Source organism: Pyxicephalus adspersus, chromosome 1 (genome assembly GCF_032062135.1).
Source record: "Pyxicephalus adspersus chromosome 1, UCB_Pads_2.0, whole genome shotgun sequence".
NCBI lineage: Eukaryota > Metazoa > Chordata > Amphibia > Anura > Pyxicephalidae > Pyxicephalus > Pyxicephalus adspersus.
This window is the reverse complement of record NC_092858.1, coordinates 139,692,842-139,713,709: the sequence shown is the minus strand read 5'-3', so window position 1 is coordinate 139,713,709 and position 20,868 is coordinate 139,692,842. Positions and strand designations below refer to the sequence as shown.

The 20,868-nt window shown below is 36.8% G+C and overlaps 1 protein-coding gene across 1 annotated transcript in view; it reads left to right on the top strand.

The window, feature by feature from the left end:
• The window catches only part of SMTNL2 (smoothelin like 2), a gene marked incomplete in the record, with an annotated part of 65,659 nt that overhangs the window by 23,421 nt on the left and 21,370 nt on the right, over positions 1–20,868 (top strand). Inside the window, 3 exon segments of the mRNA XM_072429056.1 lie at positions 15,303–15,390; positions 16,403–16,612; positions 19,566–19,625. Coding sequence (XP_072285157.1) covers positions 15,303–15,390; positions 16,403–16,612; positions 19,566–19,625 — 358 coding nt within the window.

Genomic DNA, 20,868 nt, shown 5'->3' with positions numbered 1-20,868 from the left:
AATAGGAAAAAAAATGCATGTATTTCATATTTTGTTATAACTGCATCACTAACACTGAAGACAAATGCTGCTTTATTTCCTGCTGAATTATGGATTGTAACGAGCCACTGCTGCTGAATTTATGATCAAGTGGGAGAAGAGAGAAGTGGGAAAACATTTTTTTGTTTTAATTATAATTTCAAAGTGACATTGTCATTATTGAATTATTTAAACTACATAGTGTTGTGTTTTGTAGTACATTTTTGTGCCCATATTTCTTGCTAAACTGTTATGTTGATATGAGCTCCTGTATATGTTACACATACTTATTCCTAAACTAAAAACAACTATTTTTTATCACAATTAATTAAAATGATGCTTGTAATTAATGTAAAACTATATATCAGAATAATGATTATACCCATAATGTAAACAACATATTAGTATTATTTTTAATAATAAACAGTACAGTGATACCTCTGCTAACGAGTGTTCGCTAAAGATTTTTTTTCTGCTGTGTTTTGGCCCTGGCTAACAAAGATGGACTCTGCTAACGAATGCATTAGTGGATGCGCGATAACAAACTGCAGCCACGATGAGCTGAAATTTTGCTTCATTTCAGTTAATGAAGATTTCGGCTAATGAGAGTGATTACAGAACAAATTATCTTCATTAGCCAAGGTAGCACTGTATTTATATAGCGTCAACATATTGGGCAGCACAGTACATTAAATAGGGGTTGCAAATGACAGACAGATACAGACAGTGACACAGGAGGCGAGGTTCCAGCCCTGAAGAGCTTACAATCTAAGAATTACATTAAATACTTTTTTCTTGTACGTTTCCTCTGCCCCTTCCCCCGTCAGGGTGGCCTACCTAATTTTTTAGGGGCCTGAAAGATATTTATGGATAAATGACAAGAGTCCGTAGCACACTGTCACAGTGAACTAATGACCCTGCCCCCGAGGTACATAAGAGATAATAAGGGCAGCTTGGTGCAGAATAGAAGGATAAGGAAGGAGAGTGGCTCTTTTTATATTTATATATATTTATATAAACTTATAGGAAGTATATAAATATATATATATATCCTTCTTATCAGTACTTTATATCCCTAGATTATATCGAACAGGATTTATATAGCGCCAACCTATTACACAGCGCTGTACTTTAAATAGGGGTTGCAAACGACAGATACAGACAGTGACACAGGAGGAGAGGACCCTGCCCCGAAGAGCTTACAATCTAGAAGGTGGGGGAAGTAACACACAATAGGAGGGGAGAGGAGAATGGTGGGAAGTACTGAGGGTTTAGGAGATAGAAGAAGTAGGAGCAAGCTAAATAGGATAAGAAAGACCATTTCAGAGAGTTGGGGCAGCTCTGAAAAAATCTTGGAGCTGCGTGTGTGATGAGGGATGAGGGAATGAGTGAGGAAGTCGGTAGTAGGTCATTGGAGGAGCAGAGAGAGCGGCTGGGGGAGTATTTTTCTACCAGGTCAGAAAGGTAAGTTGGACAAGAACTGTGCAAATGACTGATACAGACAGTGACACAGGAGGAGGGGAGGACCCTGCCCCGAAGAGCTTACAGTCTAGGAGGTGGGGGAAGTAATACACAATAGAAGGGGCCTGCTTATGATTATGATACTTGGTTATGTTGAAAAGCATGTCCCTTGGTGAACTTTGTGGTTTAGCCTACTGGCTGCTGATTCACCACAGAACAGGGTAAGGATGTACTAGAGATGTACTAGACGGCAGGAAAAAACACTTTTTTTTTTTTTTTTTGCATGTGTACACATTATCTCATACACATTTATGGATTGTTTATAAAATTTTATTGCACCTTAATGCAAAGTAAAACAAAGAAAAACTTGCTGTTATTTTACAGAAAAATTAAACTATGTATTTTTATACATAGTTCAGGGTGTATTTTATTTAATTAAACAATGAGCAATTTGAATCTTTCAGGTCAGTTGCCACTGACACCAATGATCTTTTTGGCTATCTGTAAAGGTGACTATCTTCCCTCTGGCCAGCAATGTAAGAGGCATTCTTCCCACTGACCACCATACTAATATACTGTGAGCTCTGGTATAGTAAATATATCAGGGGTTCCCCAAGAAACCTGAAAGTCAAAAAGCTTGAGAAAGACTAGTCTAGAGAATCGCACTGTATGGACATATTTACCAAGGTTAAACCTATATACACACTATACTGTATATTGTATAAAGCACTTTTCATATAAACATTTCCAAAGAACATAAATAGTCTGATGAAAAACAAATTTATATTTCAATCTGTATTAAATTCTTAGCCAACTTTGTTTAGTAAAGCTAATAGAAGTTTATATAAAATGCTTCTCTCCATCAGAGCTTGCTCCATCCTGTAATTTATATTTACAATCTTGCTCCAGCCGTGTGTTTGGATGTATATGCCTGTGTGTGTCTGATTTCCACCACAGATCCCACCACAGTCTGATATGATTGGGTCATTGCAATCCAGTGCCATTGGTATATTTTGAAACGCCACACATGTGGCCAGATTTCTCAGATTACGCTACAAATTAGTCACAGACATGTGTGGCCTTCACATTTTCACACACGCACAAATCACAGCAGTGTGATAGAGTTTATATGAAAAATGTAAAAATCAATAAAACTATGGATTCTCTAAACTCACCTCTTGGTAGTAAAGGGGGAAGAATCACAGTGTATCCTACCGCCATGACGGTAAGCAAGTATAGGGGCTTTCTCTATATCATACTTGGTGACACTTCATGTAGTCTATGACACAGGTGCCATTTCTATGTTTACTTAAAGCATTGACCCTGATGCCTCAAAATTGGGTATGAAGCAGGAAAATTGCAGGTAAAAAAAGCAGGTAAATATGTATTTATTACATTGATAAATTACAGTGACATATCATGGAAGCCTTTTAGCTGCTATATATCTGCTGTTCCTCATCATCATTTTCCCTACCTCAGATTCCAAATCTCCCCCTGACATATTTCTAATTGTTAACAACACTGTTATTCGGCCCTCCCCTCAGGCACATTGTTTTGGCATCACCTTTGATTCTTCCCTCTCATTTACCCCCCATATTCAGAACATTTCCAGGTCCTGTCACTTTCACCTGTACAACATCTCCAAAATCTGCCCCTACCTGTCCCCAGAGACCACCAAACTCCTTGTACATGCTCTCATCATCTCCCGTCTGGACTACTGTAACCACCTCCTCGCTGGTATTCAACTAACCAGACTCATTCCTCTACAATCTATTATGAATGTTGCACCCAGACTTATCCATCCTTCCCACCTTTGTAGTTCTCTTCATTGGCTTCCATTTCACCTGAGAATCAAATTTAAGCTCCTGTGCTTTGCCTTCAAATTCCTCCACAGTTTTGTCCCAATAACATTTCTGACCTGACAGAAAAAACTCCCCCAGCCGCTCTCTCCGCTCCTCCAATGACCTACTACTGACTTTCTCACTCATAACCTCATCACACGCACGGATACAAGGCTTTTTCAGAGCTGCCCCAACTCTCTGGAATGGTCCTCCTCATCCTATTCGGCTTGCTCCTACTTTCTGTTCATTTAAAAGAGCACTCCAAACCCATTTTTTTAAAACCTGTCTTCTTCTGTCTCTTAAACTTTTACTACTTCCCACCATTCCATGTCTCCCCTCTTATTGTGTGAGACTTCTCCCATGTCCTAGATTGTAAGCTCTTCACGGCAGGGTCCTCTCCTCTTCCTGTGGCACTGTCTGTATTCGTCTGTCATTTACAACCCCTATTTAATGTACATCTCTGTGTAATATGTTGGCGCTATATAAATCCTGTTTAATATTATTAATAATAATAATGTTCATTTATTTTCCTACTTTAATACTTATCTAATTTCTTTTTTTCTTAACATCAGTCACATTTATTAGAGTTTGCATGCTACTATATATGTGATCATAATGTATATGATCATATGTACAATAATTGTGCCGCAGGTCATACAAACTTGTCACCGCAAGTCAAGCAATGCGTTTAAAATGACTCCAATCTGCCTGACATATGATTTATTGTTAACCACATTTTTTATTCTGAATTTCCATTACTAAGCATAATCTGCCTGCAAGATTTTTTTTTAAAAAGAACATGTATACTTCATGTTAAAATTGGGACCCCAATAGCTTAAAATGTAATTAAGGTTAAAGTGTGACTGTATGTTTAAATTTTGGCAACATCCACCCCCTGACTACAAAAGTGGTTACATGGTGGTCTGAATGCAGCTTGAGATCACTTTGAGTGCACTACTGGATCCATACTGATCTATACAAGCACATATATCTAGCTGTTGATCAAAACTTTCCCCTACTCTTTAAATCTTTTTCAGCTTTTTAAGTACAGTAATATACCCAACCCTTAGTGTTTGCTGTATTCAAAAATCATTTTCTAGGCTTACATAAAAGTTTCTTATCCTTTGGATTCAATCAGAGTTTTCTTTTTTTTCATCAGGCAGAATGCACATGTGTTCTGTCAGCCTATTTGTATTCAACACCCCTGATTAGTGCCTAGTCCTGCCAAGATTGATTGCTGCTGTACATTTGATAAAACTAAGGTAAACGCAGGACAAATTCAGGTTTTTACACTAGCTGCATTCAAAAATTAAATCAATTTTTTTAAATAATCCATTAATGCATTATTGGTGGTTCTTTTTTGTAAATATCTTTTTCCAATCCAGCTTCAACCACATAAATCTTCTTAATAGTCTCAAAAAGATACTCAAAACTGTCATGTTGTTTAAAGTATATATAAACCCTAAATGTATGTTTCATTATATTTAACATCTTGCCTCACTCTTTTCATAAGTTTTTCATATTTCTTCACCCAGTCCATAGGCATAGTGATTTTTTGTTATATTTTATATAAATCATAAAGCAATGAGAAGAAATCTAATCTTTTGCCACCCATGAGGTCATAAACCCAGGCTTATTTCTTTGGAAAGTCCTGGGGCAAAGAAAACACCTGTAAGGGCATGAGGCAGATCTGTAAGCAGTGACCGGGGAGTTCTGTTCTTCCATGTTATCTTTCTTAAAGCTGGAAAGCTTCTTCGGCTTTGTTACCTTCCAACAGGGAGAAGAACCAGTTTCAGGCTATAGGAGCAGCCATTTCTATATACTTTCTGCCCTAGGCAATGTCTATGCATGATGTCGAGACTAGATGACTGAAAGAAAGGAGAACAGAAAGGTAAAATGGAAAGCCATGTACAGAACAGATGAGGTGGACCCATGATACCTGATACAGTTTTCAATGTCTTTTTGGTTGTTGTAAGTGATAGGTACAGAGAAATGGGGCTTTTCCCTTTACCTACAGGTACGTACTTTTCACAGATGTAGAAAAAAGGTAAGGTTCAGCTTGTACAAGTACATAAAGCATTACTTTTATTTAGTACAATTTAGTATGCTAAGTGAAGTGTTTTGTTCTTCCTTTGCTCTCTGCTTGTAAAAAAGTAGGGGTTTTTAGGATGGAGGGGGATACGTGATCCATGTTCATTGTAAGCCATCATAATAGAAGTTAGCAGAGCAGACCATCTGAATCACATGTAGATGTTTTCTAGAGCCAGCCGCTGTTTTGAGGAAGTGATGTAAAGCCCTTATCACCAGTAATGCCTGTATTTATTAGAGAAGCACAGAGACCCAGTATTATATATATATATATATATATATATATATATAAACTTTTTTTATTATAAATGTATTAGGTGTGTTTTAAGAAGTAAGGATATGACCCAAAGAAGGCAAAATATAAGCGGATTAAACCTCAGCTTTAAACCAACATGTGGTTCCTTCTTTTAGAGTTTATTTCTATACTTAAAAGGCTAAGCAGCTTTCTGCGACTTTATGTGAGAAGTATTAAAGAAATGTTGTTCTCTTTGCCAGGGAAACTTAGTTTCAACTCAGTACTTCAGTGTTATGACAGCAACGCTAACAAGGCGTCCTCGTTATAAACTATTATAGACAAAATCTCTGATTGTATAGCGGTGTGTGGTGTGGATCCTGTACACAGGATGACGGCACAGTTAATCATTGACGAAAGATCACAAAGAGACAAGGAAGTTGAGTTTATGGCTTTCAAAACTTTAGTCTGTTCAAACAAAGCCAGAGCCATAATCTATAAGGACAGCGCACAGCACATGTTGATGTTTGTATATTTATGTAATGGGAGCGGTGAGGTATTTACCATAACATGGCATCGATCTGCACAGCTTTTGTTAATTAAAGTAATGTAAGTTTAGGTAATCTGTACATCAATATATTTACTAGCGAGGTCATTTCATTACAGCAGAAAGTCCACATCACTTAGCCTTGGAAATGTCAACATTCCTTATGTCTGTCTTCAGTAATAGATATGACCGTTGGTTGATATGATTAAAATAGTTTATTCTCTATCTCCCTGTCCACCCACAGATGCCTGGTAGAAAGAGATGAGTGTGACAACTAACAACACAGGGAAAGTGGATGTGTTGCTGCTCCTTCTTAAGGGAACAATGTGCCCAAATGTAATATTTCACTAACGTGTCTGATGGCTTTTTATGTCTATTTGGCACTGCAAAGGTTACAACCACCCGCCATTGTTTCTGGCTGTGTTTCCAGCCAACCAGAAGTTTTTCTTACATTCCTGCTCACCTTCCAAGTTAATGAAATCCCTCAGAAATCGTGAAATCCCCTCCAAATACCACCTAAACATTTAATGTGCAATTTCAGTACCCTGAAGACTTGCAGTTTGGTAGACTTGGCGCAACAAAGGACAATCACCTTACAGAACAGGAAGACAGGAAAGATATGGCATAAGATATGATAAGATCATTGCCACATCTGGCTGAAAAACAGTGGGAGACTGTCCTCTCACATCTATGAGGCTTGAGAATGTAAAATTATTTATTTACATTTTATCATACAGTACAGTATTTTATGTGGGCAGTTAGGAATATAATTGGCTAATCTGGCCTGTTTTATCATAACTGCTAATGATTTCTTGAGGTTTCCAAACCTCAACAGGCTTTCCTGTACAATTTATCATCTAGGTTATATATTCTTAGGTATTTGTATTTTTTTTTTTTGGCTGTGCTCCCTTTCCCTCTTTCATTATTCCATTATCATAAACAGGAAATGATTGGCCAATCAATACATGCATGTTTATGAATAGATCCTTGGTGCCTAATATCTTGGCAAATTGATTACATATGTATCTCTAGTTTCCATCCTATGTTTGCATACAGCTTTGGGTTTCTCTAACCTGAACCAATACATGTGCCTTGTAAAAAAAATTCACTCATTTGAAGTGACTGTAGGTATTACCTTGGTTGAAGATATTGATCCACTGAGTTTAAAAGAAGAGTGCATTGTGTTGAAATGACTGTCCTCTATTTTAACTGTGCAATCCGTGTAACTACAACTATGTGCACTCTAAGTTCCACAAGTGGTTGTGACAACAACTGATACAGTGAAATAACAGCACTACTAACAACAGAAAGATAAAGTAGTTGGCTATACATAATGTGCAGACAACCAGCAGATATGCTGCTTTATGATTGCTGTTTTTTATTTGCTGCAGTTGCAGTTTTCATGTGCAATGAATCCTAGTGGAGTATAAAATACAACTCTCTACACTCAACACTAAAGTCCTTTTCTGATACGTCCACTACTAAGCTTCCCAGACCCCAAAGAAATAGAAATCAGCAGTTATAGTTTTAACTGTAGAACTGAGCCCAATGACTAATATTCAGGTTGAGCAGGAATACTAGTGTCCTGTTCCCCAAAGTTCTACTTAAAGAGGAACTAAACTCAAAAAAACCCCAAAACAAAAAAATGTGTACCTTCAATTCAATCCTGCAGGGCTGTCCATCAGTTTGGAGATCTCTTCCCCTGTCGTCCCGGCATCCGTCATCGGGCCCTCTTCTTCTGGGTTCTTGTTCCTAGATCACCCAACCCAGGCGCGAGATCGGGTGACCTAGATGGTGAAAAAAACTTGCCGATCTCACTTCACATGCGTGAGATCGGCATTTTTTTCCCTATTGATGAAAGGGCTGCTTGGAACGTCCGAGCATCTTGGGCGTGCGCAGAAGGAGCACCCAAGGGTCTCCCGGGATGCGTGACGTAGGTATCCCAGGAGGCTTTGCGCTCCCATTTATTGCCTAGGCTAACGAAAATTAGTGGGTGGTGCTGCTGTCTACCCTTTTATATAAAGTGAAAATTCTGAGTTTGGGTATGCTTTAAGCACAGAGATGAAAGCTAAGCTCTCATATCTTTTGCAGGATTTACTTGTTAGTTGTTTATTTTACATTGCAATAATATTTTTGCGGTGCTATTATAACCATAAGTATGTGCTCAGTTTTGTGTCAAATAACACAGATGATCACGTAAGTTGGTGCTAGAGTGATGACAAGGAGACTGGTGCTATCAGATGGACAGAGGAGTCTGGCTCCAGAAGCTTGGCACTTCTCCCAACAGAAGCATCAGTGTTTGTGGGAGGATGGACATCATAGTATGTATTGTCCTGATAACCGCTATAGAGTTGCATTGGTTTTGTTGCTCAAAAAAATGATAAATAACTACAAAGCTCCCTTGTTGTAATTGAAACAAATGAGAGAATGTAAGGAGTCTTTCATTGCTATGTGGTTCTGCCTTAATGTTGAGAGCCTAAAGCCCATCATACATCAAATTTCTGCCAATCTATTTGATGAAGTGTTTTATCAAAACACAGGGCAAAAGTTTAAAGACTCAAATGTACTAAGCTGGTAGAAATTTACCCCAAAAAAGCTTGAATGTCATTTTAGCCAAAGTGAATACAACAAACATATATATGTTAAGTATGTTATACCCTGCAAATGTTAAATAAACTGTGTAAGGTAAATGCTAACCCAGGTCTAATGAGGTAAGTATCCCATTCTAAATGCCTTTGTTAATTCTAAATAAACAAAAAGTACAAAACCTGATCACAACTTATGCACAGAGGTGTGTTTGTAACTAAAATTAATTCAGTTAGATTAAATATTAATCTTTTGGTGGAGCTGAAACTTTTACAGGTTGGCCATGAGACAACACAGCCATTTTAGGAGATGAAGGCATACCCTTCATAATCAGTGTAGAAATCTGTAAGAGCAGGTTTCATGGTGGTAAATCTTGCGTAGGAGGGGACTGGATTAGATGATGTGTGTAGGTCCATCAGGCTGAATGAGTAAACTGGTACAGAATGTTCCTGGCTGAACATCTTCGAGAAGAGATAAGCTGTACAAGACTTGAGTGTATTGTGGGGATACTAAAGCAGCTTCCTCACACACAAGTTCCACAAAAATATTCTTGGGGAAAAATAGGATATTCTTGGTCTTTTATCATATGACATCTCATCACTGGCTATTTTTTTCCATTAATAAATTGAGTTTAGTACCCATAGATCTGTGATGAGGCTACACAGGCAACAAAAACACGATTATAAAAACTGCTAGGTACGTTTTATGGCAGAAGAAAAACAAGCAAAAAAGATTTGTTACTATGCTTGGGCTAAGTCCCAGAAACAAGACATCAAGAATGGATGAATAAACAAAATTATAAATCATAAAAAGCAGAACAGAACAGCACTAGATGATGATGCACGAAGGAAAACCAATACACATAAATAAACACTTGTAAACTACTAAAAGAGAAAAGTAACAATACTAGATAGTATTTTCTTTCTGATAAACAAGAAACAATGCTGCCTGCTCATAGGAGAGCAGGAGTGTAATTTTAACAAACAAGTTGATCTCATTAAAAAATCTATCAAACTAAACTCAATCTGTGTATGGCTGGTTTATAGGACATGTTTTTAAAAGCTCTCCAAGGCTGGAGAGAATACACTTTCATCAATGAAGCTTGGTGATTCAGCAAACCTCGAATGGATCTGGTCCAGGATTGAAAACATTTGCTAACAAATAGTAAATAACTTTTAGGAAATTTATTCCAGGTTTGCTGGATCACCCAGCTTCACTGATGAAAGTGTATTCTCTCCTGCCTTGAAGAGCTTTAATAAATCAGACCCATAGGCCCTGATTTATTAAAGTTCTCCAAGGCTGGAGAGAATACACTTTTATCAGTGAAGCTTGGTAATCCAGCAAACCTGGAATGGATGTTCTTAAAGTCATTAGCTATTTGTTAGCAAAGGTTTTCAATCCTGGACCAGATCCATTTCATATGAAAGTGTATTCTCTCCAGCCTTGGAGAACTTTAATAAATCAGGGCCATAGTGTCTGTCCAGCAATTTATTTTTTGTTTTGTGTAGAACAGAAAATGGGTAAAACCCCTTTCATTTTTTTTTCTGCTGTTCATCCTGTAGGGAGAGTTCCCACTTTCTGTCCTAAAGATGCAACAGGGAGTAAGATCTGAGACAGGAGATCTTTCCAAAAGTTTTCATCCTAGAAAATTGTCCTGGGTACAGCTGTCCACATTGGATGATTTTCACTCATTGGTTGCTCTGATGACAACTCCGAATGTTCAGTGTCATCTCGCCACCCTTTAGAGATGTCCCACCTAAAAAATAAATGGGAGTAAGATTTTACTCTTGGTCCACCTAATAGTAACATAGATTACAGCACAAGCACTAACAAATCTCCAAATGTGCTTAGATGAACAGGAAAGCTGACTGATCTGCCTGTGTGGAGCAAAGTTATTACATTGTAACCTAATCCTGTATCTAATGGTTTGAATTCTAATACTGACATAGTTTTCGGCTGGCCACTAAACAATAAATCTTAGACTTATAGATGAGGTAAAGCATTTCATTCAATTTTTATTGTGTATATCGCTTTGTATGCTATTCATGCACTGTTCAGTCATTGTGTTTTTTTGAACATCCCATATGTTGTCCTGACATTTTGTTGAAAGCCATATTGTAATAAAATATCTCTATTATGTTTGGGCCACTCTATGGCATGTTTTGAATGCAGGTTTCTCTTTTCACTTAGTGCTCAAACCCTGTCACTTGCCTTTTTTATTTGGGCATTGGATTTCACAGCTTTGGACGAAGTGACAGCTCCACAATGGGATGACTTGTAAGCTAAAACCTGTCTCAGTACTGTGCAGGGGAAAATGAATGTCTTAGTGAAAGTTGCCCTTTCTAGAAAGTCTTCCTGCACTTGCGGAAATATTCTTATGAGAAGACTCATGTTATGTGAGTTAACAAATCAATTCAACTTGTGTATAAAAATACTAAAAGAATTCCAATAACTTATTATGAATGAATATTAACCTAGAGGGAATCTCATTAAGATAATGATCAAAATACAAAGTCTATGATGTTGAGATGTAGGACAGATATGTGTGTATGGTTCATAATTCAGGAAAGGATGTTGTTCTTTGTATAATACTGGGAACATAAAAGAGTAACCTAAAGCGTGTCTAAACCCAAAAACAAAAAAAGATACATTGGTGTTCTTAGCAGTCCTCGGATGTGGGGACTGCACTGGTTTTCCTTTTGTTTAATTATTTTTTTTTACTTTGTATGTTTATCTGGTGGTTCTGCCAGTAACACTTTTTCTGTCCAAAGATGACAACACTACTCACTCCTACTTCTGTATCTGGACAGGAAAAAGAAAGGTCAACAGAACCCTTCTTTTCTTTATTGTCATTAACCAAGAGGGAAGTGGTTCTGTAGTCCTTCGAAAACAATCCAATAATAGCTATCAGTCAGCACAGGAAGAGCAAACAGAGACTTAACATAACAAGACTTCCAGCTATCTAATGGTATATTTTCCATACCACAAGGAACCAAATAGGAAAAGTTCATTGTTGGGGTTTACATACACTTACATATTTCAGGGATACCAAACAACGTTTCAAATGCCTTTTGTGTTGCTGTGTTTTGGGAGCTAACCTTAAAGGCTGAGACCGTTGTAAATAACAGAGAAAGAATCTGCTTCATATACCTGCTAGATGTCTTCAGTGCCAGGAGCCATTGCTATTGTGCTGCATTGCACTCATGTAATCAGTTTAGATCAGAAACTACTGGTACCATAAATGTTTGGACTCTTCAAGCGTAAATTATTTTTAGATGGATATTCAGAAGAAGCAAAGTTTAGTCCATGTTGATATTCTCTTGGGAATGGTAACTAGTGTTTTGTTCTCTTTTTCTGTTCTTTACTGTAAATAACTGCATGCACATATCGGTTAAAGAGAACCTATCACTGAGAGATTATGAACGCTGCCATTGCTGTTCTCACTCTAAAGAATGCTAATTGCCTGGATGTAAATATGATCTTTTGTTTTGAGAAGTTTGATTGGATGATAAAGAAAAGAAGCATTGTCACTTTACATTTGGGACTGGCATCAAAGTCTTAATCTACCCTGACCACAAAATACACAAAACTATTAAATGGATTTTTTTATTTGCCTGGAATTCAACTTAAAAGACAAAAAATGCAATGCAATTCTGAACTTCAGAGAAATACTCCTTGAGCTGAGTGCCTTTCCACCAAGACTAACTTCCTGTTGCGAGCTGATAACACAAAACCTTTGCTGATCTGAAATAAAAGGGAATAGTGTCAACCCAACCCATAAGTCTCTTCCGAAACTACACCCCCCATTTCCACTACATAGGGCTACTATCATGGGCTACTGATTGTTTTAAAAGCCCAAGATAAGTTTTGGTATATTTTACAGCCTGAAAGGGAGCAAAGATGATCATTTCTTTGTTGGGGTTTACAATACACTTTAGGCATTGGGGAGTTCTAAAGCTGCCATTAGATTGTAAGTGAGTTTCTAGCTATTTGGTCTCCTATTAGACCAATACAATAGGTGTAATTGCTCAGTGGTTCAGTTCTAGAAGTCATTAGTTTTGAACATATATACAGACTGGGAAAGTCGGGAGTAACCTCAGAAGTATCTGTTCATTTGGTCCTAGTAGGTCAGATGGACGGGATGACCACTGTTTAACTAGGATAGGCAGTGGCACTCTAGTTGATAAAATATTTCCTACTATGTTTGCATTTGGCATATTCATCCACTTATAGAAGTTTACTAATTCTTACTGTAAACAATCCTTCAGTGATCATTATAAGTAGTGAAAAGAAATTAGCATTTTTTGAGTTTGTATGAAGATCAATAAATAGCACATAGCTATAATGTTTGAATCAAGAATCTGTTTCACGTGTGATAAAGGAAACGCTACATACATCAATACCTTGGATTCTTTAAAAACTGGAAAAACATGAGTTCTGGTAATGGTGGGGGGTACATTTTGAGACACTTTTATCATTAGAATGTATCTGTTTAATCTGTAATATTATGTTACCATAAATACATAAAATAAGCAACGGATTGTTGTAATGTATGTATGTTGATAACTTCTAATATTTACTAGACATAGTTACTTGCTGGTGTACAGAATTTTCTCAATATACAAACTGTTTCTAAAGAACATTGATATAAACATCTACTACATTCTTGGAGGAGCAGCCTCCTCATATACCCTTTCCATTACATATGTAAGATAACATCATTTTTCTGCAGTCTGCTTTATGTGGAATGACGGTGCTAGTAGGTTCTTGTTACCAATCCCTTTTGTATACAATCCTATATAACCTCTTTCACTTTAGTAATGCAACATCTATTCAGAGGGTCCAGATTTGTTTGAAGCGTACATAAACTGTTTGGTTGCTTAGTTTCAAAACACTGAATATACCTAGTATGCATCCGAGTTTCTGGGCTAAGTGGTTTTATGTTCAGATTGAAGCGTTGATATAAATGGCAGAGACCCTGTCACCAACTTAAATTGTCTGTGAAAGCGCAATGAATAATAAATGCTTTGTTGTAGGTTTCTTCTTTTCTTTCCTTTACTTTATCTTTCTTCCTTTTTATTTCTTTCTCTTGTGAATAGTCAGTTCCCTAGCGCAGCACCTTCCTCATGCCATGTCATAGCCTTCTCCTCTTCTAAGATTCTTTTATTACTACCTATGCATGCCCAAATCCTCCACCCCTCTCCAACCTTCATACATAGAATTATATGTCTATATGTATGACCTATATAATACTTTCTTCCTTTAAATAAGACATTTTTGACCCTGCAAAGGGCTAACTATTGTTTCATATGTTGAAGTAAAGTAAACTTGCCTTGTTTCATCACATTATCTTGTTGGTTATCCTAGGTTATAAAAGGTTATCCTAAACATTACAATGATATTCATAGATTATAATTCTGTACATAATTTGCCTATTTTCTACTCTCTGCAGCAAAATACAGATACTGAACAATCAGAATAGAATATCATTGTGATCTACAGATCTATATATGTAATTTAAAGTGTGTTTACTGCTGTCCTTGTCACAGCTGGAGGTAAAATCTATAAGTTTTGGTCCTAGTGACCATCGTTTAAATTACAGAAAGTTAGTGGAGATTCAAAATGTTTGTTTTCATAGAAATCTTCCATTGAAAGAACAAGTTCTGCTGCCCCAGAGGGGATATCCCCTCACTCACAAGGCGTGTACTGTCTGACACACAGCAAAACAATACTGCCAGGGGGCTTAACTATTCCCTACCCAAAAAACGTTATGCCTTTACATACATGTCAACATTGTATAGTTTGTTTGGTTGTGTGCTTCATGAATTATATATTCCGCTACATGAGCTGATTGTGTGACCCCACCACTTTTGGTTTTTGGGCAAGTATTATATCCATACCAGAATATTCTTGACTACTATCAATATAGTGGCCCATTTTTGATAAGATTAAATCTAAAACCAAATATGAACTGATGAAGTTTGTAGCAGACTACACAAATAACCCAATCTCACAATTGTTCTGTTTTTTCTTACTTCATCTATCACATTCACCTAGTTCAGTAGATCATTTTTACATTTCTCAGAGCTGTATTGCATTACTGAAGTACCTGAAGAACCTTTGAAAGGGACATATTTTTACTATAGAAAATGCCTTTTATTTATAACCAGTTATACAGGTGTGTTTTAAAATACCCGAGAGCTACATTTCTGAAATTCTAGCTACATTTGTTTAACAACATTGTTACCAGAAGTTCTTTGTTCTTGCAATTTGACATCGATGTAATTGTAATCTTTACCTCTCCAAGTGTAGTATTAATGTAATCCCTCAACTCTTAAGTTCAGGCCAAGTAAAATCTTGTAAACCCCTGGCTAGCTATTCAGTGTGAAAATGTTGAGTTTACTTCTAAGCCTTTAAGATCTAGCTATTATTCAAATTGACATAATCTTTACCCTCATGCCTTAAATTAGATTGCTAATCTTCAGCAAACTGTCAGGTTAACGTTCGGTTTGGTTCGTTTCCTTGGCAGAGCGTGGTGCCAGAGGCACACAACGATGTTGATGCTGCAAAAACAACCAACAATCAAGTTCTTGAAAATGGACACCAATCCATGTCTGGTATGTAATGTGAGAAGTACAGATAAATGTGTTTTCACCTAAAAACAATATTGAGTTTATACTCATCACATATTGACAGTGAAGCATCCATCATTTTGGTTAAACCAGTAATAATCCAACGGTTGCTTGTTTCAACAAGTTTGAGAAGCAAACACCAAAGCAAATATAGACAGAAACATGCAAGTGTGCCAGGGTCTCATTTTCCTTAACTTATGTTAAGATGACTTTTACTATGCTGAATCTGCATAATATTTTGTCAGATATATTTTTTATACTTACCAAAACATGTTTTTTGGTTTTGGTTTATGTTAAGGTGGGGAAAGCTATTTCAACTCACACACATAAGTGCTAACATTATAGTGATAATAAACCTCTAAAATAAAGAATTGTGACCAGGCAGGTTGTTTATTGCAAAAGGTGCAGAAAGTGTCCCATCTGCATTAAAATAAATGTACCTGCTTGATCGCAATTTTTTTAATTACACTTCCATGCCATCTTTATTTGGTCCTCCTCTGGGTGTCAGATATACAGCTATCCTCATTGACCAGTCTAGGATGATTTAACTCGCGCATCATAGAACATCATGGGCCCAGGACCAGTTGCTTTCTCAGCACTCCCTGTAGTTATACACTTTGAGGTGATCATTTGTTTGCCACAATCTATGCCAGCCATTCTAGCAAGGGTTCTATGAAACCCAAGGATTTCTCCAGATGTTTCGAAGAGTTCCTTGAGCTATGGTTGAATGGCCTCCTATTTGATGGTACCTGGATGGTTCTAGGTCCAGAACCATTTTGCAAAGCCAGCCATCATGATCTTTTTAGCTGCCTGTAAGGGTGGCATGCTGACCAATATTGAAGGAAGGATATTATCCCCTGATTAATTATCACAGGGGGTCCATGAAACCTGAAAATTATTCCAAGGGTTCCTCTGTGGTAAAATAAAGGAAGATTGCTTTATACTTCAGTTTATGTATATTCATGTATGCCTAAATTTATTCCATGTGTTTCAACAGAAAAATTTAAAGCCACGCAGGAATCATCCTCTGCTTCAGTGCAAGAACACTTACCCACAGTGTCCGTCAGAATGCCACACATGCCTGTCACAGCAGTGACCAAAGTATGTGGCGATTCTCATTCCAGCACAGCCAATGGCAGCATTCGTCTGCAAGCCCCAGAAGCCAAGAGTCCCTTGGAAATGTCGCAGAAACAAAGCAACACACAAGGTGAGGAAGGCTTAACTGTGGACTATGTGGTCTATACTTCCAACCTAACCAGACTGCCAGATTTTTACTGTTAAGGTGATATAACCTTACTTCCTGTCCTTGTGATCAAGAGTCAAGGACACAAAGTGATGGAACATCTGTCATTATTTGCTGCTATATGCCTTCTTTCATTTCCCATCCCGGGTCATCAGGATATTCATAAAAATCTCTTCAGTAAAGACACATACTACAAAAAACTAGCAGAGGTTCTGAATTGTATTCACTTTAAAACCGATAGTTGGTTGTACAATAGAAGAACAGATAAATATAGGAACGGTCATTGATATTTTGTTTTTCAAGATGCATGTTGTCAGGCTGCTATCCTTTACTAACTGGTGAGTTATGGATGGCATATCGTTGGCATATATAAGATAGCAACACAGCTGTCACAAACATGTGCATATCAGTTGTCAGAATAGCTATTTATACACATGTTTGTTCCAGGTGTGTGACCCTGGTAAGTATTGGATAATTAAGGAGAACGATGACAACCCAGGGACTTACAACTGAAAGGCAGAATTGATATCTCCTTTAGCGTTATTGTAGCACATCAGAAATTAAACAGATACCTTAAAGGTCCTCATAAACAACTCTTGGTATGCTTGTACTGCTCCAAAATACATTAATCATTCTGGATTCATAAAGAGATTTCAGTTCAAGAAAAAAAGTAAATCTAGCATTTTAATGGTTATGATACCAGTGGTTTGGAATGAGAAGTCCATCAAATTCAAATAGGCATGATGGCCAGAGGTCCATAACTTTGTCTGTATAGTATACATTAAAGCTGAGGCAGGGTATTATTATTATTATTGTTGCAGTATTGTTATTATAGGGTATATTATAGCAGTAAGGGAAGGTATACAAGGCAGGGTTACTATTTTGTGGACACCCATTTGTTTGTACACAATAAAGCGAGTCTATTACTGTCCATACCTATGTGCAGTATTCTAGACATTTAGGCCATGTTTAACCAGTTTTCTATTGTGTAAATTATGAGTTGGATCAGGCATCCCAATGACCTCTCCATCATACAAACACATTATACTGTTGGTAGTAGGTTGTCATTCAGTCATTTTGAAGATTAAAAGTTGGTGACAATTGGACTTTTATATGATCCGCATTAGCCTGTATTTTTAAACAACTTCAATAAAACATCAGTGATGTAATTGAAGAGAGCTGGACCTGCAGATGTCAGGTAGTTTATTACGTTAAAATGTCATGTAAAGAACAGCTTCTTTCATTGAACACTGTGGAATGTAATCTTTTTCCGAAGGAAACGCCATTGTGACCTTTTTCTTCATGTACATGGATGGGTTAAATGCAATCTTTATTTTGACTTCTTACTGCAAGTTGCAGAGCAACTAAACAGATGGTTCTCTTTTTAATAGATACTGACAGTTGTCATTCTTGTACTTTCATCTAAACTTGAGTTCTTGGGTCTGATTTATTAAAGCTCTCCAAGGCTGGAGAAGATGCACTTTCATCAGTGAAGCTGAGTGATCCAGTAAACCTGGAATGGATTTCTTCTTTAACACACAATAGTGGGGAATTCCTTAAAAGTCATTTGCTATTTGTTAGCAAATGTTTTCAATCCAGGACCACATTCATTTAATATTTGCTGGATTCACCTAGTTTTACTGATGAAAGTGTATTCTCTCCAGCCTTGGATGGCTTTAATAAATCAGTCCCCTTGATTTTTCATATTTGTTGGTGCCATTATGTGGAGTTCCAACTTTCCTTGCTGAAAACTTAATTTTATTATAAGAGATTGCAAGAGGAGGTAAAAAAAACACACTAAGATAAACAGGGATAACCAAATCTCCCAGGTTAATAGGAATCATGTTAAATATTATAGCAGTGTTGACCATTAAAGGCATGTAATTAACCAGGCAAGATTTACCTATACCTAAAATTTTACTATTGGGTGGCCCCAACCTTTAAAGGTAGAATGTGTAGTGGCCATAACAGCAATATATTATTTCTTTGTTTTGTAAAATATTTATACATAGTAGGCCAAATGGAATATTAATTGGTAAGATGTTATATAAATAATATCGGAGTATATTATTTGTGTAAATATTATTATTATTATTATTATTAATAATAATATTATTAATAATATTAATATAGTATTAATTTTAAATACCGCCATCTAGCAAGCAATAGCAATTATATTGTTAAATTCTCCTCTTTCCATATTTGTCTGTGTCTACATAAAAAATCAAATAAAGCTGGCTCTTGACAAGTCTTTTCCCCCTGTGTTGTGAATGGCCACCCACCCTTCCTTTGAGCTATGGTATTTGCTTTGCTATTAAGTATATTGTATTTTAGTTTCAAGCGACTTTATTACGGAAGTTAGGATTCTTATATATATATTTCTGCAGGACTAGTTTTGTAAAAGTCAAGAAGAAAAATATTTAGAAGTTTCTTTTATTTAAAATCTATCTGGTATAAAGAATAAAATCAGTGGCACAAAATATAAAAACAACAACAAAAAAAAAGAACAATCTTTCTTTATTCTATAGATATCAACTATTAGAAATAAAAAGAAAAATGTTAATGAAGCAGAGACCAAAAGCTACCTTTATCAAATCCTTGTATATAGTATTTGATGTCTTCTAAAGAAATCTACTTACTAAGCTAACAAATGATTGTTGTAGATGGCATGTAACCACTGACTCACACCTGTTCACGCTTGCTAACCCTTCAATGTTTAGATTTTAGTAAAAATGCAGAGGTTGGACAATTCCATTATCTGCCTTCGCATTGCACGGTACAGTCTTGCATAGGAGTCTTATGGAGCAGGTCTTAGATGGAATGACATCACTGGGAATACATTCTGCTGACCAGGTTCATTTAAAGAAGTACTAGTATCTAAACACTTGTATCTCTCTCTGCTTTGTGTAACTGCTAGGTGCTGTCAGGACATGGAATGCCAGCATTGTCAGGACAATGGGTGTAACCACAAACTCTGGTGAGAATCTTCTCATGTTTCTTCTTAATTCTCTGCCGCAAGGCCGGGGATTATCTGATGACATGTGAATATATCTATTAAATGTAAACTATTGGGAACACTGTTGATACCTATAAGTTTAATGCGTTACAGGCATCACATTCCAGTAGTTAATCCTTGTAAAGTGAAATTTGTATATATGGAGTTATCATTCAGCAGTCATCTCTGTTTTCAGTTTAAGACTTTGGCCTGAATTATTGTAACAGCAGCATAATGCATTAGAGGTGACTGATGCCAGAAAAGATTGCTGACAGCCCTGTAAACGCAAGAAAATATTTTTATAGTTATTTTACAGACAACAGGATTTTACACCTGTAAATAAATCAGGCTATAACATATAAATGTTAACACTTTTATGAGCTTCCATCCCATATGTTGATACAGTAATCCATAAATGAGACCCAGAAAGCAGAGCTGCATAGTGATAAACATAATTGTTTTAATGCAGGGTATAAATCATTGCATTTTTAAAGTGAGCCTGACGACAACTCACAAAAGTTTAACATACACACAGATTACTTTATCCAATTACCAGTCATGTTGTAAGGATCTCATTCCTCCCTCTCCATCTACCAGAACAGTAAACGCTTTTGCGTAAGTAAATGCTGTTAAAGCAATGCAAAGTACATATGTTATTTTGACTCACAACATACTCTACCAACCTGCTACAGCGACCAAGTGATCACACTCGACCATATGTTGCTGTGGGGCACAATGTGAAAAATGCAGCTGCACTGTATGTGCTGTGTTGGGCAGCCCATTCAAATGAATACCCTGCCACAACCTATAGCAATGCACACAACACTGTGTTCGTCTTGCAAAACACACGTTTGTTGGGAATAAGCTCTAACAGAGAGTAATTGTACACATTGGTTCACTTTCTGACTAACATGTCCTTCTCACTTACGTGCACCTCCCTAAATAGGAATGCATGGAAAGGGGAACGATGGGCACAGCAAATACCCAAATGATAACTGCATTAGCTGACTATCTAGTTTTGGATTATTCTGAAAAGTGTTTAAATGTTATTAAGTATAAAAGTAATTGTATTTTAGCTGCCTGGTCTTTTTTTCAGTAGCACGTAGGTGTGAAACAAAGCCAATTGACACAAGGCCATTTGTGTTGCCACTTCATTAGACAACACAGCCAAACATTAATGAGGTTAACAAGCCCTTATTGTACATTTTCATTAACTGATTCTATT